The following is a 23,759-nucleotide window of genomic DNA, read 5'->3' as shown; positions in this document are numbered from 1 at the left end:
AAGAAACAGAGTCAGAGCAGCTGAACAGAAAATATTTAACAACACGAGAACAAGATATGTATATGTGTGTATATATGTATATATGTATATATATACATATATATATATATATATATATATATATATATATATATATATATATATATATATATATATATATATATATATATACACACATGTATATATATTACAATATAAATGAGGTAAAAAGAAATTTAAAAAAAGATTAAAATCTAAAAAAACAAAACAATAGACAATAATAACTAAGTTAAAAAAGTAGGTTTGGGTAAAAAAAACAAAACAATCATTATTATTACATTATTGAAAGATTTACCACTACACGGTGGTGTAGTGGTAAACACTCTTGCCTTTGCAGCAAGAAGACCCGGATTCCAGCCCCGGTTGGAACGAGGGTCTTTATGCATGGAGTTTGCAGTAATAACAGTAATTTACTATATTTATCAAGAAAATACTGCTAAATCAGAGTAATATTGTACTTAAAAAGAAAATACTGCTGACTCATAGTGCTGTATTTATTAAAAAACAAATCCTGCTAAATTGCAGTTATTTACTTTATTTATGAAAGGAAATACTCCTGAATCACAGTGATATAGTTTATTTCTGAAAGTATTTAGACGACAGCATGTCTGATCTGTATTCTGCTGCTTTTGCCTCCACTTTTCATCAGATTTCATCAGTGTCTGCTTTCAGTCTCAGGGATGTTTAAGCTGCTCTAAGTTACTGCTTTTAAAGATAACGGTGATGTTCAAGAGTTTAGTAGCAATTTTTTATCATGTATGTACAAAATATTGGCCCTAAAAAAACCTGTAAACCACTCACTCTCCCACACCAAAGTCCAGAGACAAATTCAGTGATTTAAGCTCGCATTGACACAGGAGCTGCTGGTCTACTGCTGCCTCATGTGGTCACTTTGTGTCACTGAAGTATGTCTCAATTAAATATTTTAAAAGCTGAATTTTACAGAATTAGACATCTGAAGTTAGTGATGGAGGCAGCAGTGGATCAACAACTCCTGTGTGCTGTGATGTTAAAATCACAGATTTTCTCTATGGGGTTTGGTGTGGTGTTGTTGATCCACTGCTGCCTCCATTGCTAAGTTTCAAGGGATTCGGTGTCCAGCCCTTAACCTACTCAGGTATTTGAACCATCAACCCTCCAGTTACAATCCCAATTCCTTTGCTCTCGTCCACCGGCCTCAACATGATCTCTCTCAGAAATGTAAGAGTGCATCAGGATTTTATTTGAGTGAAATAAACAAATAAAAAAGGTCACATTTTCATACTTGACTCCAGTAACTTTTAAGAAAATGTTTGTAACCAAAACACAGTGGATACAAATGTAACAAAAAAATATATATAGATATCATCATCAGTTTCATGATAAGTATACAGTGTCGGATTAGTACCAGCAGGAGGCAGTGTGGTGACACTTTAATCTGTCAGGATGCAGTTCACTCTTCACGTTTCCTCTGCAGTGTGAGCTCATTCTGCTGACAGTACAGGAAGTCCCTACAGTCCATTTCCTGTTCTCCTGAGTGACGGGAATGAAGCGACTCAGATGTAACCATCCAGAGGTTCACGCAGACTTTCTGCTCGCTGGTTCTGACGCCGCCTCCTGAAAAGAAAGCAAGATTTACAGGGAGTGTGTTGTTGTTTTTAAAGTGTGGCTGTGAAAACATGGCTGCCGTCCAGAACGCTAAACAAAGTCAGTTTAAGTCTAAGAACACGCTCACGTCTTTATCTCACTCTTAGACTGAAGTTTGTAAACCACTCACTCTCCCACACCAAAGCCCATAGAGAAAATCAGTGATTTTAACATCACAGCACACAGGAGTTGTTGATCCACTGCTGCCTTCAGCTCTAAATTCAAATGTCTTATTTTGTTAATTCGGAATACACAGTCCTTTGTTCAGATTGACCTCAGTGACACAAAGTGACCACACGAGGCAGCAGTAGATCAGCAGCTCCAGTGTCCCTATGAGCTAAAATCACTTATTTCCTCTATGGGGTTTGGTGTGGGAGAGTGAACCTAATCGAACAAATTATTACTCATTATTAATTGTTACTTATCTGCAGCGACACCTGCTGGTGATCTCAGTGAACTTATTCCCAGTTCACAGATAAATCCACTTTTACTTCAGCAAATTTGTTATGACAGTTTAAATTAGCGATAAATGTTAATAGAAACCTAGCTACTGTTGGTATGATGTCACGATATTTACGTATAGTCGACACACACTGAGGTGGAAACACAGACGAGATCAGGGTGAAGTGTTCCTAACTACAGTGTGGTGCCCCGTGTGAAGTTACAGTTAGAGTTTACGGCCTTTTAAACTGTGTGGGGTCACGTCAGTGTACGGTTTTATGGCCTGTGATAACATGTGTGTGTGTGTGTGTGTGAGTGTGTGTGTTACTGTACCGCCACAGCAGAAAAGCCAGCACTGCTCCAATCATCAGCAGGAGGACGAGACACACAACGACTGCTGTCGTCCCTCTGCTGCCTTCTGTCTCACAGGGATCTGACGAGAAAGACAATAACCACACACACACACACACACACACACTGTAACAAGTCTGTAACAAGGTAATAAAATCTTCATCAGTTTTATTTTGTTAATTCGACATTAAAAATCCTTAATTCAGGTTTATCTCAGTGACACAAAGTGACCACACGAGGCAGCAGTACCCAGCAGCTCCTGTGTCCCCGCAAACTAAAATGACTGATTTTCTCAATGGACTTTGGTGTGGGAGAGTGAGTGGTTTACAAACAGTGAGATACAGACGTGAACATGATATCGTAGACTTTAACTGACGTAGATTTTTAGCTGAATCTTTTGTCGAGTGGCTAACATCAGCTTTTCCTTGTGTCTCTGACTACACATCACACTTCTAAAAGCTAATATAGATTTTTTGCAGCGTTAAGTGACATAAATAACCCAGTAAATGCACTTTCTTTCATCACCACCCACCTGCAGTGTAGGTGGCAGAGCTGTAGCCCAGTTTGTTGCTGACCACACAGGTGAAGTGACCACAAATCGGGCTCATGGTCACTAACAATGTTATCCCGTCTTTGGAGACTTTTCCCACAGCGGTGCTGACGGGGGCTCTCTCATGGAGCCAGCTGAAGTGAGGGTCTGTCCCCCAGGCCTCGCCGCACACCAGCGACGAGTGAGACACGTTGATGCTGACGGAGACGTGGTGGACGGCCTCTGGACAAACACAGGGACACGTTTGAGGGTAAATATGGAGGAAAAAACTAAAAATGTGGCTCAACAAAGATAAGAGATAAACGTGTCCAGAACACAACATACAGACCCATGTAATAAAACCCACGTCAGTTTAAGTCTACGATGTCTTTAAGAACATGTTCACGTCTTTATCTCACTGTGAGACAGACTTTTCCAACAGGAAACTGAAGTTTGTAAACCACTCAATCAGTGATTTTAGCTCACAGGGACACAGAAGCTGCTGGTCTACTGCTGCCTCGTGTGGTCACTTTATGTCACTGAGGTCAATCTGAACAAAGAATTTCAAACGCCAAATTTTATGAGATAAGACATTTGAACTTAGTGATGGAGGCAGCAGTGGATCAACAACTCCTGTGTGTGTGATGTTAAAATCACTGATTTTCTCTATGAGGTTTGGTGTGGGAGAGTGAGTGGTTTACAAACCAGTTTCCTGTTGGAAGAGTTTGTCTAACAGTGAGATAAAGACGTGAGACTTCACTGACCTCACACACACTTGACCTTTGATTGACCTCAGATGTCACATGACTGACTCTTCATCATACTGTACCATACTCTCTGACGACGCAGTAGGCGGTGGCCGTGGTTCCGGCTCGCTCCGTCACGGTCACGGTGTAAACGCCACCGTCAGCCACTCGCTTGTATCCGCTCACCTGCAGCGTCGCCTCCTGCTGCTCGACGCTCGCTAGCACGTTTGGTCTGGAACCAGAACACGTGAAACTTTTCCCGGGACACGAGGCCAGGACACCTGTGGGAGCCGCTTCAGTTATCTCTGGCTCCTGTTCCCACGTTACCATGGAGACCTCCTCCAGGGGCCCCTGCTGGATCCGGGCCCTGAGCAGCAGAGTGGATCCTGGGACGACGTGCACCGGGCTCTCGTTGACGATGTGCACGGACAGACTGTGGACTTCACGCGACACTGAAGACACAGACATGAACATGAGAGGACGTGTGATTCTGTGAGTGTTTGACGTGAGCGGCAATAATCACGCGTCTTCACGTCTTAGACAGATGAAACGGATGAAGGCGGCGTAAATAACGTACACAAGTGTTGGCGTCAGTTCAATGACTTAGTTTCAATTCTGCTTTTCTTTTCTGTGCTTTTAGAGAATGAAATGTAGCTTCATCTTTTTTTTTTAAGCTAAAGTGACACCCTTTAGCTTAAATTACAGCTTTGATGCGTCACTGACATGCAAAGAAAATTGAGTCTCTTTCATTCTCTGTAACTTAATGACAGTAATGAAGTCAAACTGCCACAATCAGGCCGGGGGTTTTCAAAAGTAAAGCTGAACTTGGGGTCTGTTAAAGTCATCAAATATGAGCTTTTATTGAGTAAAGTTTTCTACAATCACAGCACGTCCAGCAAAAGAGACGCAGTACGGCTGCCAGCAGGGACAAAAAAGAACAGATTATAGCTATTTAATGAAGACTCATGTAACAAAATCACATCAGTTTAAGTTTAAGATATCTTAAGAACATGTTCACGTCTTTATCTCACTGTTAGACAGACTTTTCCAACAGGAAACGGAAGTTTGTAAACAACTCACTCTCCCACACCAAACCCCATAGAGAAAATCAGTGATTTTAGCTCGCAGGGACACAGGAGCTGCTGGTCTACTGCTGCCTCGTGTGGTCACTTTGTGTCACTGAGGTAAATCTGAACAAAGGATTTCAGAGACCGAATTGACTAAATAAGACATTTGAACTTAGTGATGGAGGCAGCAGTGGATCAACAACTCCTGTGTGTGTGATGTTAAAATCACTGATTTTCTCTATGGGGTTTGGTGTGGGAGAGTGAGTGGTTTACAAACTTCAGTTTCCTGTTGGAAAAGTCTGTCTAACAGTGAGATAAAGACGTGAACATGTGACGTAGATTTTATGAGTCTTTTTGTTGTGTTTGAGCATCTACATCTCAGGCTGCTTCTCATTGTGTCAGTCCTTCATAGAACCACACAAAGATAGTCTTCATTTCATTTTCTCCTAAGGATAAATTTATTAAAAAGTAAACAAAGACACATAATTACTCAGAAGAAGCAGCAGGACGACTCTGCAGCACGAGAAACACTGTCGACCCATCACACCTGCTGATGTAGAGAGAAAACACAACATTTCCTTTATAGTCCTGAAGCAGCAGCAGCAGCAGCAGCAGCATGAATAATAATAACAACACCTCCAAAGGAAATGTGAAATTAAAAAGTAAAAAAAAACCAATGTGACACTGGAGATGAGAGTAAAGAAAATGTGGACTGAGCAAATGAGGAATAAGAGCCTGAAATCCACCTGTGAAGAGCTCCTTGTTTTAAAAGCCCTGAGCAGAGTCACGTACGCTCTCCACTCCGCGTTCACACGTTCACTTTCTCTGAGGGTTAAAGGTGCAGCAGCTCGCTCTCTCTCTCTCTCTCTCTCTCTCTCTCTCTCTCTCTGAGCAGATTTATGACCCAAAGTAAAACAATATCTTCAGAGCAGCTGCAAAAGTCATGGTGGGAAATGTTGGAGCCAAGTCTTCTCCTTGAATCTCTGGCCTTTTTCTGTCTGTGTCTCTGTGTCTGTCTCTGGTCGTCATGTCCAGTCTAAAAGTCGCTTAGGCGTTGCCTTATTTTCAGCCGCTTCCTCCTCCGCCCTCTGCCCCCATTTCCTGTGCATTATAAACCTCTCTAACTCTGCTTTGTGTTGTTTTTCAATTAAATAATACAACTTTCCATTGAAACCCCTGTGTTGAGTTTTCACACCACTGTGGTTACTTTTCTTTTTTTTTAAAGGAAACAATGTGACAATGTTGGACGTCAGTGTTTTTATCTCCCTGTCTTGGTAGATGTATAGGACAGCTCATTATTTGGCAAGCAGTCTTTTCTAGATTTTCACACAATTTATGAAAAATCATGGGAAAAAAAAAACAGCTGCGAGAAAAACGCTGTCAGCTGTGATTTACCAGTGGGTGGCGCTGATGCATCAACTGAAACAAGAAAACAAACAAGACTTTTACCTGCAGCCGATTCTTCTTTGATGTCAACATAATGATCTGCTGTTGCCACGGAAACAAACACCATCAGCGTTGATTCACATTAATATTGTAATGATATGGATTCATAATAAAAATCATTATTGTGCTGATAACAATCACCTGGAAATCATAAAATGTTCAAATTGCAGCCGTCATTATTTCTAATTCTATTTTGAATGATATTCATTTATCAATTTGGAGCACTTCCTGTAAGAAATATCAACAGCAACAAACTTTTCACGTCTGGGCAAAAAAAATATTCAAAAATAATGTTAATGACGTGGACGTGTTTGTGTTTGTTGACCTCTAGGGGCCAAGCATGGTCATTGCATGAGTCAGTGGTCAGTCGCGGCCCTGTTGCATTCTGGGTAATAAAGGAACGCCCCAACACGAACCGAGAAATTCAAAACCAACGGAACTGTCGCTTTAAGAGGACAGGTGTGTCACGGACAGGTGACGGCGGAGAACCCGGAAGTGGAGAAGTTAGCGTGAGAAGACGGCCGTTCAGACATGAACGTGAGAGAAAGAAGGGAGGACAAAGAAGGAAAAGAAGGAAAAGAATGAGGTGAGTTTAATTTCTGTCTCCTTAAAAACCGGAAGTGAAGCGCGCGCGCGTTTTACCTGAGTCGGAGTTATTGTGAGTCTTTAAAACATCTTTGAAATAAAATGTATATTTATTATTGTTATTATTATTATTATTATTATTGTTGTTAGTGTTGTTATTATTGCTCATAAAGAGTGTGTTTTTCTGTGTAGAGACACCAGACTGAAGACATGAGACAACGTTTTATTCTTACCAGTCTGACTGTGACAGCAGGTACACACACACACACACACACACACACACACACACACACTCACTCACTCCCTAAACCTGCGCGGCCGCATTCCCTTCCGCACACTCAGTACTGAATGTGACTCTGTGATGCGTTCACTGACTCACTAAAACACTTTTGTTATTGTTCAAATTCATATTCTCCATTTGTTCTCATGTAAACACTGGAACAGCCACTGTGTTTACATCAAGGTTATCAGATTAAAACGATCCGCGTAAAACACAGAGTGAACCATAATCAGATTAAAACGATCCGAGTAAGACACAGAGTAAACCATAATCAGATTAAAACGATCCGAGTAAGACACAGAGTAAACTCTAATCAGATTAGAATGATCAGAGTGAAACAGAGTGAACTATAATCAGATTAAAATGATCAGAGTAAAACACAGAGTGAACTATAATCAGATTAAAATGATCAGAGTAAAACACAGAGTGAACCATAATCAGATTAAAATGATCCGAGTGAGACACAGAGTGAACTATAATCAGATTAAAAAGGATCAATCAATCAGATTAACCACTTCTTAACTATTTTCTTATTTTATTGGGCTTATTATAAATTAAAATATATTTGTTATTATTATTAAATTAGGGCTGCACATAAAATGTTTTTAAATAAGTCAATATGATTGATAATTAGTTGTTGTCTGCTGCCGTCTAGTGGTTGGAGGACAAAATACAGCATTAAACCTTTGCTATCGCCATCTTTTTCACTTTAAAAAAGTTGTTTGTGTAGTTTACAAACTTCATACACAAGTACAAGAAGAAATTATAATTAATGAAATAACAATAATAATAATAATAATGATTATAATAAAATACAATAAAAACAATTGCAAATTCTCCTAAACGTCTCATGTGTCGTATTTAAACATTTTATCCCAAATGTTTACGATTAATATTTATGAGTCATGGCTTAATATCAGTGTTTTGTCCGATACTTCGATTATCTACAGATATCGGTCGGATAGAGTCAACCATGACTCAGCTAAAATGAGATGTTCAAATATTGACAGTGTGTGAGTTTTACATCGACTCGTCCTCAAATTCTCCTGAATATAAGACGTGTACTGACCTTTAGTCGTATTATTTTTGGACATTTTATCGCAAAATAATATCACTTTTTTGTCCGATACAGATATCAGTTGGATTCTGTCACTTTACATCATTAGAAATATCATCCCTAATATTTATCTTTTTAATCTAATATTTTAACCTCTTACAGCCAGTGCCGTCGCCCCCTGGTGGTTGAAGTGCTACTGTGTTCGTCTCTGAGTTAAACTTTGACTCCTCCACTCTTCAGGCTGGTGTAGTTTCCTCAGGAGTGAAACGGAAAGTGTTTGTCGGTGGAATCACCTCAGTGTGACATCCGTCAACAGCCACAAAATTCAAATTTAATTGTATGAAAATGTGGCTGATTATCGCTTTAATTATTATCTCTCATGCACGAGCAACGAGCCTGCGATAATGAACAAATTAAAAAGCCGTTTCCATCGCGGCTCATTTTCTTCAGCAGAACGAACGTTTCTTTCTTTTTCTCGACACTCGCTGATTCCTCGCCGCGGCGACGCTGTAAATACTCCTTTATTTATCGTCACACATAAAGTGCAGAGCAGTGAGCAAGTGCGGCGCCTGTGATTGTGTAATTCTGTTTTTGTCTACAAATACAATAAATGCCATGAAAAGAAGCTGAGCCGCTGATCTATGAGCTCCACTCGGCCCAGGACACTTCCTCTCTGCTCAGCTCATTAATCATTTGACTTTTCACAAATATATTGCTTCATTTTTTTTGGTTAAAGGAGGTCCAGAGTTTTCCAATATAGCTGGTGATCGTTGGGCGCGTATTAAAGTGTGCTGGTAAATGTTTATGGTGCATGTGTGGGAGATTGATTCAAAACAAACTTAAATGCTCAGTTGTTTTTATTAGACGAATACGTTTGGTTTGGGGTTGTGCTGCACTGACAATAACTGAACACAATAACACGCAGATACAGAACGTCTTCATGAAGATTTATTCTGATGAGACCTTTAAAGGGACAGTTTGGGTTTTATATATGATGTGTCGTCGTAGCCCGAGACGATCACTGGCCGTCTGTCAAGGAAAGAACAGATTTTAGCCACTTCAGAAAACACTTGTGTGATAGAATCTATGTCAGTTTAAGTCTACAATGTTTTAAGAACATGTTCACATCTTTATCTCACTGTTACACAGACTTTTCCAACAGGAAACTGACGTCTGTGAACCACTCACTCTCCCACACCAAACCCCATAGAGAAAAACAGTGATTTTAACGTCACACACACAGGAGTTGTTGATCCACTGCTGCCTCCATCACTAAGTTCAAATGTCTTATTTAGTCAATTCGGTCTCTGAAATCCTTTGTTCAGATTGACCTCAGTGACACAAAGTGACCACATGATGCAGCGGAGGACCAGCAGCTCCTGTGTCCCCGCCTGCAGCTAAAATCACTGATTTTCTCTATGGACTTTGGTGTGGGAGAGTGAGTGCTTTACAAACTTCAGTTTCCTCCTCAGTGGCATTTTTTTTTTTTTTTTTTTTTTGAAGTCTGTTGTATTTATCTTGCAGTCCTCCTCTCTGTGGACATACTGGCTCAGGAACAGGTGCAGATCCAGTTCCAGACAGACCCAGTCCTGGTTCAGACTGGTACAGAGATCGTGTTCACGGTGCTGACTGTGTCTCAGGTCCTGTCCATGACATGGAAGTACAAAGGAGACGTGACTCTGGGCGTGTGGAGCGGTGGGAAACCTGTGGTCGATACAGTGCCACAGTTTGAAGGCAGGGTCACCATAGCGGCCAATCAGCTCCGGATCGGCGGAGCTCAGCTCCGAGACGCCGGGAATTACTCGGTGATCGTGATTCCAACGTTCTCCACGGGGATGGTCCAGAACTCCAGATCAGTGCAGCTGAGGGTGTTTGGTAAGAGACACTCATGTGTGTGAGTTCTGTTGCCATGGAGATGACTTGGCAGGGTTGGTCCATGTGTGCAGAACAGGGAAGAGTTGATTTTAAAGGGATACTTCAGGCTTTTTGAAGTGTGATGTATGAGATGCAGATGCACAGTTAGTGCTGACTCACTGTGTCAAAGGGACCACTTGAGACGTGGAGGTGGAACAAAAGATGTTAAATTGTCTGTATTTATTTTGAGCTTTTCTGGTCTGGATGACCCCCTCAAAGCTCACCCATTCACTCACACATCGACATGTAGACGAGAGACAACTCACCCTACCACATGCAACCTACCAAGGCTGCGATGTCTTTAACAACATGTTCACGTCTTTATCTCACTTCACTAAAACCTCTTTGTATTCAGGGCCTTGAATTGACACACAGCTAATAAAATATACGTCAGCTTAAGTCTACGATGTCTTTAAGAATGTGTTATGTTCATGTCTTTATGTCACTGTGAGACAGACTTTTCCAACAGGAAACTGAGGTTTGTAAACCACTCACTCTCCCACACCAAACCCCATAGAGAAAATCACTGATTTTTGCATCACAGCACACAGGAGTTGTTGATTCACTGCTGCCTCCATCACTAAGTTAAAATGTCTTATTTTGTGACTTCAGTATTTGAAATCTTTAGTTCAGATTTTCGTCCGTGAGACAAAGTGACCACACGAGGCAGCAGTAGACCAGCAGCTCCTGTGTCCCCGTGAGTTAAAATCACTGATTTTCTCTATGGGGTTTTGTGTGGGAGACTTCAGTTTCCTTCAGTTAACTGTGAATCTTTTCTTTTTTGTGTCTTAGTTGGCTGACATCTTATGCAGATGGCCTGCAGGGGGCGCTCACAGCTCAGGACACTTAATAAAAAACAAGAACTATCAATTTAAAGAAGAACAGAGGTGTAGTAAAGAGACCAGAGGGAGTGAGTCAGTGTGGGAGGTGTGATGAAATTAGTGACCCATAGGAGGCGACGTAATATTAATGAAAGGAGAAGGCGGCGGTGAAGCCCGCAGGCTCGGTGATTTATGCTAATGTAAACTCGTTTGTCGTGCAGAGCTCGTGCTCTTACATGGTTGATATTGTCACCGTGTAAATGTAGCATTACATTTACATACATTCATTTATATTCACAGCTGTAATGGAGCTGTGCGGCTGAGAGGCTCTTCATGTTCAGGCGTCCACCCACACCTTCTCTGTTAGTGTCAGCAGCAGCAGCAACTGCAGTAACAGAAGTAGCAGCAGCAGCAGAAGTAACAGCAGCAGCAGCAGTAACAGCAGCAGCAGAACTAACAGCAGCAGCAGTAACAGTAGCAGTAACAGAAATAACAGTAGCACAGTAGCAGCAGTAACAGTAATAACAGCAGCAGCAGTAGTAACAGAAGAAGCAACAGCAGCAGTAGCAGCAGTAACAACAGCAGCAGCAGTAACAGCAGCAGCCGCAGTAGCAGCAGTAACAGTAATAACAGCAGCAGCAGTAGTAACAGAAGAAGCAGCAGTAACAACAGCAGCAGCAGTAACAGCAGCAGCAGTAACAGCAGCAGCAGCAGTAACAACAACAGCAGCAGCAGCAGTAACAGAAGAAACAACAGTAACAGCAGCAGCAGTAACAGGCAGCAGCAGTAGTAGCAGCAGCAGCAGCAGTAACAGTAGCAGCAGCAGCAGCAGTAACAACAGCAGCAGCAGCAGTAACAGAAACAACAGTAACAGCAGCAGCAGTAACAGCAGCGGTAGTAACAGCAGCAGTAGTAACAGCAGCAGTAACAGAAGAAACAACAGTAACAGCAGCAGCAGTAACAGTAATAACAGCAGCAGCAGTAACAACAACAACAGCAGCAGCAGTAACAGAAGAAACAACAGTAACAGCAACAGCAGCAGCAGTAGTAGTAACAGCAGCAGTAACAGAAGAAACAACAGTAGCATCAGCAGCAGTAGTAGTAACAGAAGAAACAACAGTAGCATCAGCAGCAGTAGCATCAGCAGCAGTAGCATCAGCAGCAGCAGTAGCAGCATCAGCAGCAGCAGTGTACATATCAACATACTCTGTGAATGCAGATGGAGCTGCTGTGATGAAAAGGCTTTTCTCTCTTCCTCTCTTTCTCTTTTTATTCTTTTTTATTCTATTTTAATTATCCGTCCCTCAGACGCAGTGGCCGGAGTGAGTCTGTTTGTCCCCTCGGTGGCGGTGGAGGGTAAAAACGTCTCTCTGAGGTGTCGGTGGACGGCCGGGACAGAGACGTCTGTCCAGTGGGGGAAGGACGGTGTCGCGGTCACCGCTGACTCCAGGATCATCTTATCTGACGACGGCTCTCTGATCATGGACCCGTCCAGACGTGCTGACACTGGAGAGTACAAGTGCACCGTCAGTAACCTGGTCAGCGCCCAGACCGCCACACAGACTCTGACTGTCTACTGTGAGTTCACGTCACCACAACTTGGACTTAACTTCTCTAAAGAACACGTTCACGTCTTTATCTCACTGTGAGACAGACTTTTCCAACAGGAAACTGAAGTCTGTAAACCACTCACTCTCCCACACCAAAGCCCATAGAGAAAATCAGTGATTTTAACATCACACACACAGGAGTTGTTGATCCACTGCTGCCTCCATCGCTAAGTTCAAATGTCTTATTTGGTCAATTCGGTCTCTGAAATCCTTTGTTCAGATTTAAATCAGTGACACAAATTGACCACATGAGGCAGCAGAGGACCAGCAGCTCCTGAATCACTGATTTTCTCTATGGGGTTTGGTGTGGGAGAGTGAGTGGTTTACAAACTTCAGTTTGTGAGATAAAGATAAAGACGTGAACATATTCCTAAAGATGTCGTAGACTTGAACTGATTTTATTCCATTTTTTGTTAAGTTATACATATAAATATAAGCAAATCTGTCTTTTTTCAATTTTTCCTTTTTTCCTTTCTACCCTAAACATTAAAATGATTGCACGCTCATATTTCACCGATCAAATTCACAAGATCAAACGTCAAGATCAAAATTTGAGTTGACATCCGGGATAATAATAATGATGATGATGATAATAATAATAATGATAGTAATAATAATAATAATAATAATAATAGTAATAATAATCAGTTCAGTCATTATTCAAAGCAACTCTGATGATCAGTGTTGTGTGATTGGCTGAATGTTTGAATGACAGTGTTTTCATTGTGGATGTCATCCTGGATGTTTTTTTCTAAATTAAAATTTTGGAATTCATATTTTAAAATGCCGACTGAAAAATTTGAAACCTTGAATTTTTTAAAAAAACCTGAAAAAATCTGAACCAGAAATTCAGAACAGAAAAGATTCACAGCCAATTAAAACTCAATGAACTAAGAATATATTTATATAAAAAGGAGAAAATATTTACCTCTGTGTGAAATCTACGATAAAAAGTCTCATTTCTAAATTCAGTGTGAGAAATTTCATTGTCTTTTAATCTTTTTTAATGTTTCTGGATCCAGATGGACCAGACACTCCGGTCCTGACCAAGGACTCGCCCAAGGACTGCGTGGGCGGGGGGGACGTGCTGGTGGGACAGACGGTCCGTCTCACCTGCACGTCCGCCTCGCTGCCTCCCGCCCTCTTCTCGTGGCAACGCGATGGACAGACGGTGACGTCGGGACAGCCGGACAGCGGCGTCCTCAACCTGCAGACGTCGTCCACTGACGAGAGTGGACGCTACACGTGCACGGCCGCGAACAGCGTGACGAGCGGCTCGTCTGAGCAGGACACGCTGCTCAGCGTCGTGGGTGAGTCATCATCAGTGATGATGATGATGATAATAACACAATCATTTACAATATCATGGTGAAGTTTTATCAGACCAGCTGTTTATGTGAGCAAAAAAATTAATACATTCATATTTTTAAAATAGTGATACATAAATCTAATAATACAGTCACAATTGTGCTATTAATAAATAATAAGATAATACAATTGTACCTCTGATTGAAATGAAACACATGAGTTTTCAAGCCATTTGGTTTTGGACTCTGTCTGTCCTTGTGTCCTCGTGTCTCAGACTGATTGTCCTCGTCTCTTGTCTCAGACACATGTCTCAGTGGAGGAGAAGTGGCCGGGATTGTGATCGGAGCTTTTCTGCTCCTCGTGATCCTCGTGCTCCTCATTGCACTCATTGTTTTCCTTGTACGAAGGAGGAGGGGTGAGTTCATTATTATTATTATTATTATTATTATTATTATTATTATTATTATTATTATTATCATTGTTGTTATTATTATCATTATTATTACTATACTAATTATAATTTGTATTGTAATAATAATAATAATAAGTGGTTAAGGTTTTATTATTGTGAGTGAAATGATGGGTTTTTTCTGCAGAATATCTGAGACACAGAGACACTGTGTTTGTCCACAAATCCAACCCTAACCCTCTGACTTTAGTAAGTACAATAACTATTTATGCTCCGTGTTCATGTAATGTTAAAGTCGTGTGGTCACTTTGTGTCACTGAGGTCAATCTGAACAAAGGGTGTCAAAAGCCGAATTAACTAAATCAGACATTAGAACTCAGTGATGGAGGCAGCAGTGGATCAACAACTCGTGTGTGTGTGTGTGTGTGTGTAATGTTAAAATCTCTAAATTTTCATTATGAGGTTGGGTGTGGGAGAGTGAGTGGTTTACAAACTTCAGTTTCCTTTAAGTCTTACGTTGTAGACCGTTGTTTTTATCCGTTTTGATTTGTTTCTGCTGCAGCTATGATTTCACTTTATTTTTTCCACATATTAATACACATATTCCACGTCTCTTTTACTCTCTGCTCACATTAAGCCTGCAGAGCCTCGACCTGTGAGGGACCTGGGTCGGCGTCCCGACCCCCCCCTCCACCACTCTGACACACACACACACACACCGGGACACTTCTACACCGCGGCACACGAAACCCGCGGCAACGGACCGACGCTGCTGCTGAACAGCCTTCAACACTCGGACTCACACAGACGCACAAACGGACGCCTGCACAACGGCATCGACAACCCGGCGTTCACACACACAGAAGCTCAGACCACAAACACACAACAGCAACAGCAACAGCAGCAGCAACAACAACAACAACAACAACAGAACCCCAACATCCTCATCCAGGCAGGGACACCGGGAGGAAACCCGGCGCCGGCGCTTCAGCTGAGCCTGAACACGCTGCCACAGACCGCACAACACAACAACGCACAGTTACCCACAATCCACCTCAACCTCAACTCCTTCTCCAGCAGCGCTCCACAGACGCAAGACGCAGTGAGTAACCAAACACAAGCAAACCCCGCCCACTTCCTCCCTAACGGCCGTGTCGACGCTGGACCTGTGCCGACCACGTTCACGCACGTCAACCGCAACAATGTCACGCAGCAGAACGCAGACACGCAGACGTACGAGGACGCCGCGGCACGTCACCGACGCGCTGAGAGACGCACCGCCTCCCCGAGCTCCGCCCACCGACAGATGCCGTGGGATCAGGTCAGAGGGACGCCGTCGTATCCCAGCGGCACGCTTCAGAGACGAGCGCCATCGCCCGAGTTCATCTCCGACTCTACAGACTACACCGCCCAATCGACGCCACGGGAGGGAAGAGTGGCAAGCAGAGCTGACCCCCGACCTCCGAGACAGGTTGCCACGGCAACGCGGAGCCGATCAGCTGATCGTCACGGCGCCAACAACGGCATTGAAGCTCTGTTTGACACTTTACACGACAGGCTGAGGAACTCCCGCACACAAGGGCGGAGCCATCAGCAGGGAGAGCCCAGGCGCCACGATGTCACCAGGCAGGACGCCACGCGTAGACACGCCCCCAGTGAGCAGCAGCAGCAGCAGCAGCAGCAGCAGCAGCAGCAGCAGCAGCAGCAGCAGCAGCAGCAGCAGCAGCAGGTGTCAGCGGGGCTGAGTGGACCTCACAGCTCAGATACCAGAGCGTTGGCTGATCCTAATCACCTTCCCCAAGCCCACATGTCACAACCGATCCAGAACCAACCACAATCCCCGGCGGCGCACACACAGCCTGCTGTCACACGCGCTGCCAACAACGCTCGCCAAACTGGCGCTGCTCCACTTCCTGTCCACTCTCATCCCAGTCACCTGACCCAGGCTGCAGTGATGGCCCACACTGAGCGGGCTCGCACGTTTCAGAGCCGCAGACAACAGACGCAGGCTGCACTGCTCAGCCCGGGACCACAGACCCGGGCTCCTGCCGCCGCCGCCGCCGCTGCCTCCGCTCAGCACGCTCATGCCCCTCCTCCTCCCCCCGTCATCCCCCTCACTCAGTTCCAGACGCTCCCCAAAGAGCGGCATCAGCACAGATCCCCGGGCAGAACCCCGCAGGCGCCCAGGCCTCCCGTCAACATCCCGCTGAGTCAGCGGAACCTACACGTTCAACGGCAGCGCCATCCTGTGGCCACGCCTGCCAACAGACAGCACCGCCCACCTGGACATGTGCATGTCAGTCCACACAGGAACGGCCATCATGCCCATCACACCCATCACGCTCATGCCCGCGGCCACGGAAACCCCGCCGACTTCACCGACCCACGACAGGTGAGTGACACACACACACACACACAAATGCTGTTTGAATGTGTGGAAGAGGATTAGGGCCAAATGTAAACAAACAGCCTCACACCTGAGATTAAAGTCTTTTTGACTTTTTTTCAATTCTGTAAATGTCGTTTTTATTTCATGTTTGGACATTCATTCATTCATACAGAAGAGGATTAGGGTCACATATGAACTTTTTTGGAAAGAAAGTTTAAAAAGTGGGGACGTTTTAGCAAAGTTAAAAATGACTGACTGCACCTTTAACTGTTTTTCTATGTCTTTCATCCACAGGCTCAGAGAGGGAGACCACGGTGAGGACAGACATCAGCACACAGAGACACAAGGACGACTGTCCGTCTGTCTCACTCTGGTGTCTCACTGCCTCACTCAGAGACAGCGACAGCAGGGACAGAGACAGCGACAGCAGGGACAGAGACAGAGACAGCAGGGACAGCAGTAACAGGGAGAGAGACAGAGACTGCAGGAACATGAAGTATTGATATTTTTGTTTACAGTTACTTTGCACTTGTCAGTGAAGAGGATTCAGTGAACTATGAATGGATGACTCTTATTAATGAAATGCTTTAATGAATGAATGAATGAATGAAGCTTGAGCTGCTGAAGCAGCACAAAGTAAAGTGTCTGTCTGTGCTGGGTCACAGACGTTTCATTAAAGGGACAGTTGTGTGTTTATGTTAGATACTGACATATACTATAGCCTGAGCTGTGTGCGCCCCCTGCTGGTCACCTCCTCCACCAAGAAGCAGCGCAAGAAAGACGAGCTATTTTTGTCCCGGTGAAAACATGGAGACAAACATATTTTTAGCCACTTTTAGCCATTCGCAGAGCCAAAATTAGGCTCCATCAGTTTAAGTGTACGATGTTTTTAAGAACACGTTCACGTCTTTATCTCACTGTTAGACAGACTTTTGTAACAGGAAAGTGACGTTTGTAAACCACTCACTCTCCCACACCAAAGCCCATAGAGAAAATCAGTGATTTTAGCTCGCGGGGACACAGGAGCTGCTGGTCCACTGCTGCCTCGTGTGGTCACTTTGTGTCACTGAGGTCAATCTGAACAAAGGATTTTAAAAGCCGAATTAATAAAATAAGACATTTGAACTTAGTGATGGAGGCAGCAGTGGATCAACAGCTCCTGTGTGTGTGTGTGTGTGTGTGTGTGTGATGTTAAAATCACTGGTTTTCTCTCTGGGGTTTGGTGTGGGAGAGTGAGTGCTTTACAAACTTCAGTGTTCTAGGTGCATCTTTAGTTAAATTTAGTTTTTGTTGGCAGCCATAGTTCTAGTTTTATTTTGAGCGTGTGTCTGTTTATCTGGCTGGTTTTCAGCAGCAGGGGGCGCTCACAACACTGTCAGAGCTGTGTCAGTGCATCAAACAAATTTATGTCATTGTTAATTTTTCAGATTATATTTTTACAGGTTGATTTTGTCTGTTTATTCTCAGGGATTTAATGATGAAAATACTTTTATAATATAATTATAATTTTATTATGTCCTTAAGAAGAAGTCTGGTGATATTTAATGTTTTCATATTAAACATGAACACATGAATAATCAAACATGAACTGATGCTGCTGTGCGTAAGTGTGTGTGTTTCTGTTCTGGAGATGACCCTTTGTCTCTGGAAAAAATCCATGTGTTAATTAATTATTCACTTATTTAAATGACACCTTTTATACATAAATTGCTAAACAATAGAAAATCGCTTGGTTGTTTGTTAAAAAAATAAAAGTATAACATACTACATTCATCCAAAAAAAATCAGAAAAAATAATCTCATGAGTTAAATTTAAAATAATGAGTCTCACTTTGTTGCCCCCGCTGGTCACATGGGGTCACTGCAGCCGTGCTGAGAACAATAAGGTCAGTAAAGACATCGTCACTGAACTGAACTCCTGTGAGACACATGTTGTGTGTCCATTGTCTTCTGAGTGACACTCAACCTGTGTGTGTGTGTTTGTTGTATTTGTGAGGACCAAACATTGTAAAAACACTTACGAAGTGAGGACATTTTGGCTGGTCCTCACTTTTTATGGGGCTTTTTGGGGGTTAAGACCTGGTTTTAGGGTTAGAATTGACTTTAGGTCACTGCAGGTTAAAGGTTAAGGTAAGGAGGCTAATGAGTGCTTTATGTCTATGAGTATTCACACGTGTGTGTGTGTGTGTGTGTGTGTGTCTGGTATTCTTTACGTTGCAGGGACCTAAATCTGTTTACACACTCACATTATGGGGACTTGTATTCTTCATGGGGACAAAAATCAAGTCCCCATCACATAAATCATGACATTTTAAGGTGAAGACATGTTTTAAAGTGAGGTTAAGGTCAGGGTTAGGATTACACCAGCAGTAGTTGTGGTTAAGGTCGGGGTAAGTCTCAGTAAATGAAAGTGAGTCATTGCGATGTCCTCTGAAGTCATGGAAACCTCTGTGTGTGTGTGTTTGTGTGTGTCTGTGTGTGTGTGTGTGTGTAGAAAGAGTCTCTTTGGGAAATGAAATGAAACTAATTTATGATGAAACTTTACCCACCAGAGCAGACCCAAAAAAAAGAGAGTGAGTTTTGTGAGTGAGTCTGGATTTATGTCTCCGTGTCTCCGTGTCTACCACAGTCTTTTTTAAACGTCCTTGAGAAGGACAGCGACTCCCCAGCAGCTCCCTCACTGTACATGGCTCTACATGAGAGAGAGCGTCTGAAATGTAAATCATGAGCTGCAGCTGCAGTGACGGCAGCCGGGGGGATGTGTGCCTCCTTATCCCACCAGGGGGAGCCATGAGAGAGGATTTATTTAGGTTATCTATTGATCTTTTTTTTTTCCCTCCACCTCAGGGGTTTCGCCATCTGTGCATGAAGGAGGCTGCAGAAATAAAAAGCCTGAAGGAAGGTGAGAGTTGTTTTTTTTTAACATCTCCAGTGCAGAAGAGAAAAAACCCACAAGGAACAAACTCTTTTTTTGTGAAGCAACAAACAAAATCCTTAAATATCATAGCTTTAGATGCTTAAAGGGACAGTTTTCCCTCTAAAGTGTGCTCGTATATACATATATGTATACATACAAATCAAAAAATGTCTGAGTAAATGTATTTTACACCAAACCCCATAGAGAAAATCTGTGATTTTAACATCACACACACACACACACACAGGAGTTGTTGATCCACTGCTGCCTCCATCACTAAGTTCAAATGTCTTATTTTGTCAATTCGGCATTAGAAATCCTTAGTTCAGATTTACCTCAGTGACACAAAGTGACCACACGAGGCAGCAGTAGACCAGCGAGCTTAAATCACTGATTTTCTCTCTGGACTTTGGTGTGGGAGAGTGAGTGGTTTACAAACTTCAGTTTCCTGTTGGAAAGGTCCGTCTCACAGTGAGATAAAGACGTGAACGTGTTCTTAAAGACATCGTAGACTTAAACTGATGTAGATTTTATCTTTCGTTAAGCTACTGCTGCCTCGTGTGGTCACTTTGTGTCACTGAGTACGAAGGATTTCAAAGTCTGGCCATCCATTTTCACTAAGAGTGAACTGTCCGTCATAAAACGAACTCCTATTAGTCAGAAGAAAAATAATAGAAAGCAAAAGTATAAAGAGTTCACAGGCAATACATCTGACTAAAGATCTAACTAAAGATTTCCGTGAAGCGACACCTGCTTGGTGCTTTCACACTCTCTGAACTTCTGTTTCCTCGACAAAGACGTGACATTTCTCACATTAAACGCTGTGGTTACTCTTACGCATCTAAAAATGCTTCCCCATCAGTTTATAAACAAACATCTGTGAACATGACACTTCCACTTCATTTTACTGCCACTGCAACTATTAAAGAAAAAGGAAGCTTTAAAAGTAAATGTGCACAGAAGTGTTTGTGATTCTTTTTTTTCCAGGGAACATGAAGAGATGAAATCTTTATTTAAAAAAAAAACACGGCGACAAAACGAAACACCGCAGGAAAGTGAACGGACAGAAGAGTACTCTTTGTTGTTGTTCTGCTTCATCTGTGTCCCCCGAGGACACTGGTTCACCTTTAAAGGGACAGGTTAGTGGGTTTTTTTGAGCTGACTGTGATGTGAGCGCCCCCTGCTGAACAGACAGAGGCTCGCTCACTGTGAAAACACGGCTACCAGCGGTGGGCGTGAGGAACAATAGATTTTAGTCACTTATCAAAGGTCGGAGACTTAAGGTTTTGTCCATCCTGCTCACGGAGACAGAACTCAGACTTAAGTCCAACTCAAGTTCTAATTTCAAAGAATTTCAAGAACTTTTTAATAGATGAAGACTTTCTGTTGTAGGAAGGAGGAGCAGAGGAGGACCATAGAGACGATTCACGGATGTTGTGAAGGAGGACATGAGGACAGCTGGTGTAACAGAAGAGGACACAAGGGAGAGGACAAGATGGAGGTGATCTACTGTGGTGACCCCTGAATGGAGAAGCTGAAGAAAGAAGGGACTGACTGCCAAATAATGAGCAGTTCTAGACATCCACCCCCAGATTGTCTGTCAAATAGTGACCTATTCTAAACATTCTCAAAAAGTTGACTGCCAAATAATGAGCTGTTCTATGAGCTCTTATCTATATCAGCCAAGAGATTGACTGCCAAATAGTGTGCTGTTCTAAACATATTCAAACTGATGGCAAACAGTAGGCTGTTATATAAGTCCAGCAACATACTGGCTGCCAAATAGTGAGCTGTTCTACACATCCACCAAGAGATTGATTTCAAAACTAATGAGCTGTTTTAAACAAACTGCCAAATAATGACCCATTCTTTATATTCACCAGTTGGCGTGACAGAGGAAGACAACAAGGGAGAGGACACAAGGAAGAGGACACAAGGGAGAGGACACAAGGGAGAGGACACAAGGAAGAGGACAAGATGAAGGTAAATAATAAAACAGCCTGAATTCTGGGATCAAAGTCACAATTCTTAGATGTAATTTTAAAAATAACAGCTGTGATTTCCTTATCACAGTCACACACACACACACACACACACACACACTGTGACTGATGCTAAACACACAGCGATGTCGCGATGATTCCACTGTTGATGAATCACCTGCTCTATATATAGACGAGTGTATATACTGTACGACTCCAGCTCATACATGACCATGTGTCCTGGTAACAGCTGCTGCGTCAGGCTGCGGTTTGTGTCCCTGCCGCGTTTACACGTGTTTACCCGTGTTTACGCTCATGAACACATGAGTGAACATGTGTTCATGTAATAACTGGACCTGCTCGTTATGTCTGAACAGCTCAGGCCTTAAAGTCAAAAATATCTTGAACATGTTGAGAATTGTTTTGATTGACGAACCCGTCGAATTTAGATTTATGTTTTATGTTCTTTTATTAATCTTCTTTTTGAGCGCCCCCTGCTGGGCCACTTAACTTAAGACTCACCAATCAGTGATTTTAACATCACAGCACACAGGAGTTGTTGATCCACTGCTGCCTCCATCACTAAGTTCAAATGTCTTATTTAAGAATCCTTCATTCAGATTGACCTCAGTGACACAAAGTGACCACACGAGGCAGCAGAGTCTGTCTCACAGTGCGATAAAGACGTGAACGTGTTCTTAAGATATCGTAGACTTAAACTGGCGTAGATTTTATTACGTAAGTTTTTATTTAAGTGGCTAAAATCACACCACAAATAACCTGAACTTTCCCTTTAAGGCAAGTGCAATACAATCCACTCAAATCATAAATAGGACTGAATCTAATTCCATGTTCATATCAGACACTCAATGGCAAAAGTGCACGAAGGAAATTGAAATTTGAATTATTAATTCATTCAAAAAGTGTCCATAGATTTTCTGTTTTATGTCTTATCAGATACTTTTCGAGCATTAAAACCTCAGACTTTAGGGGTCGTCCTTGGCTGATAATGTGCATATTAATATCTGTGGCACTGTAGAATATAAAGATGAATAAAAGATAATATGTGTGTGACAGTGTTTCTGCTGACTCAGCTGATTCTCTGAAGACGTCTTAAAAGCTGTAAAAGGAAACATCTTTTATTAAAGTCAGTTCCTAAAAACCTTCGACGGTCCCTGAGCAAAATGACGTCCTTATCAAAATATGTTCTATGAAATATGATTTTTTATTTCTTTAAATGTATGTGAACTCTGCCCAAAAATAAGTGTGTAAATGTCACAGTGGAGCCGAGCTAACGAGAGTCCACGTGGACGCGGCGGTGGCATTTTGAAGACGTCCACATGTTCCTGGACGCTCGGGGACACAATATGAAAGCAAAAAGAAAGAAATAAGCAGGAACATGTCGGTCTGTTTGTTTTCATTATCAGGTCCTCGTCACAGAAGTCGCTCAGTTTTAATTAGCAGAAATATTAAAACACACACCTATTAGATAAAAACGATGTTCACAAACGACCCAGGCGCGACAAAAACTAATTAACGATTTGACAAATTAAAATGAAAACAAACAAAGACTTTCTTTGTTTCTGTGCTATTTATTTAATGACATGCGATAATTAGATTTCCTTTCTTTCCCTTTTTATTTTTATACCTTTTTTATGCTGTTATTGCTTTAATTTTAAAGGGACAATTTAGAGTTGTTATAAATAAGAATAAATGACAAATGGGAAGTTGGAAATCCCAACTTTAAGTCTACGATGTCTTAAGAACACGTTCACGTCTTTATCTCACTGTGAGACAGACTTTTCCAACAGGAAACTGAAGTTTATAAACACTCGCTCTCCCACACCAAAGCCCATAGAGACACAGGAGCTGCTGCTCTACTGCTGCCTCGTGTGGTCACTTTGTGTCACTGAGATTAATCTGAACAAAGACGTTCACTTTCCTGTTGGAAGAGTCCGTCTCGCAGTGAGATAAAGACGTGAACACGACACATTCTTAAAGATATCGTAGACTTAAGCTGACGTATACTTTATTAGCTGTGTGTCAATTCAAGGCCCTGAATACGAAGAGGTTTTAGTGACGTTTTCACGGCTCAGCTGAAGACAAAGAAAATCAAACAAACATTGAGCTAAAGAGATGGATTTTGTGGCGTTTTTTTTACAAGAAGCTTAGCAGGAGCTCGGATTGTGGAGATGAAACTGTCTCACGGCGCTGAAGACGCAGCTCATTAATGGAGCAAAAG

General features: G+C 42.5%; 2 protein-coding genes across 3 annotated transcripts; one reads left to right on the top strand and one right to left on the bottom strand.

Moving 5' to 3' along the window:
• Positions 1 to 1,334: 1,334 nt before the first annotated feature.
• Positions 1,335 to 5,853, bottom strand: si:dkeyp-97a10.2. 2 transcript variants are annotated; one of them, XM_044015380.1, is made up of 6 exons: positions 5,546 to 5,853; positions 5,290 to 5,349; positions 3,816 to 4,184; positions 2,990 to 3,229; positions 2,440 to 2,539; positions 1,335 to 1,635 (listed from the first exon to the last, which is right to left on the bottom strand). In XM_044015380.1, exons 2-6 carry the CDS (start codon positions 5,339 to 5,341, stop codon positions 1,575 to 1,577), a joined length of 822 nt encoding a protein of 273 aa, XP_043871315.1. In that variant the 5' UTR covers positions 5,342 to 5,349; positions 5,546 to 5,853; the 3' UTR covers positions 1,335 to 1,574. The 2 variants fall into 2 exon arrangements, with proteins under 2 accessions (XP_043871315.1, XP_043871316.1); XM_044015381.1 differs by having other exon boundaries at positions 5,290 to 5,346.
• Positions 5,854 to 6,674: 821 nt separating this feature from the next.
• On the top strand, positions 6,675 to 17,559 carry si:dkeyp-97a10.3 (RNA polymerase II degradation factor 1). Its single transcript, XM_044015379.1, has 9 exons — positions 6,675 to 6,831; positions 7,023 to 7,083; positions 9,692 to 10,042; positions 12,211 to 12,480; positions 13,535 to 13,822; positions 14,122 to 14,235; positions 14,417 to 14,478; positions 14,867 to 16,621; positions 16,913 to 17,559. Exons 2-9 carry the CDS (start codon positions 7,041 to 7,043, stop codon positions 16,934 to 16,936), a joined length of 2,907 nt encoding a protein of 968 aa, XP_043871314.1. The 5' UTR covers positions 6,675 to 6,831; positions 7,023 to 7,040; the 3' UTR covers positions 16,937 to 17,559.
• Positions 17,560 to 23,759: the final 6,200 nt, after the last annotated feature.

The sequence above is a fragment of the Solea senegalensis genome, unplaced genomic scaffold (assembly GCF_019176455.1).
Source record: "Solea senegalensis isolate Sse05_10M unplaced genomic scaffold, IFAPA_SoseM_1 scf7180000013378, whole genome shotgun sequence".
In the NCBI taxonomy this organism is placed as follows: domain Eukaryota; kingdom Metazoa; phylum Chordata; class Actinopteri; order Pleuronectiformes; family Soleidae; genus Solea; species Solea senegalensis.
The sequence above is the reverse complement of the archived record's forward strand: the minus strand, read 5'-3'. Positions and strand labels throughout refer to the sequence as shown.

Bases quoted from the DNA above. Each gene is read 5' to 3' on its own strand.
- si:dkeyp-97a10.2 (XM_044015380.1), bottom strand. From the start codon at position 5,341: ATGGGTCGACAGTGTTTCTCGTGCTGCAGAGTCGTCCTGCTGCTTCTT. The intron at 3,230-3,815 runs GTACAGTATGAT...GTGTTTGTCCAG, and splicing joins CTGCGTCGTCAGAGAGTATG to AGGCCGTCCACCACGTCTCC. The intron at 1,636-2,439 runs GTACAGTAACAC...CTTTCTTTTCAG, and splicing joins CTGGCTTTTCTGCTGTGGCG to GAGGCGGCGTCAGAACCAGC.
- si:dkeyp-97a10.3 (XM_044015379.1), top strand. From the start codon at position 7,041: ATGAGACAACGTTTTATTCTTACCAGTCTGACTGTGACAGCAG. The intron at 13,823-14,121 runs GTGAGTCATCAT...CTCTTGTCTCAG, and splicing joins CACGCTGCTCAGCGTCGTGG to ACACATGTCTCAGTGGAGGA. The intron at 16,622-16,912 runs GTGAGTGACACA...TTTCATCCACAG, and splicing joins ACTTCACCGACCCACGACAG to GCTCAGAGAGGGAGACCACG.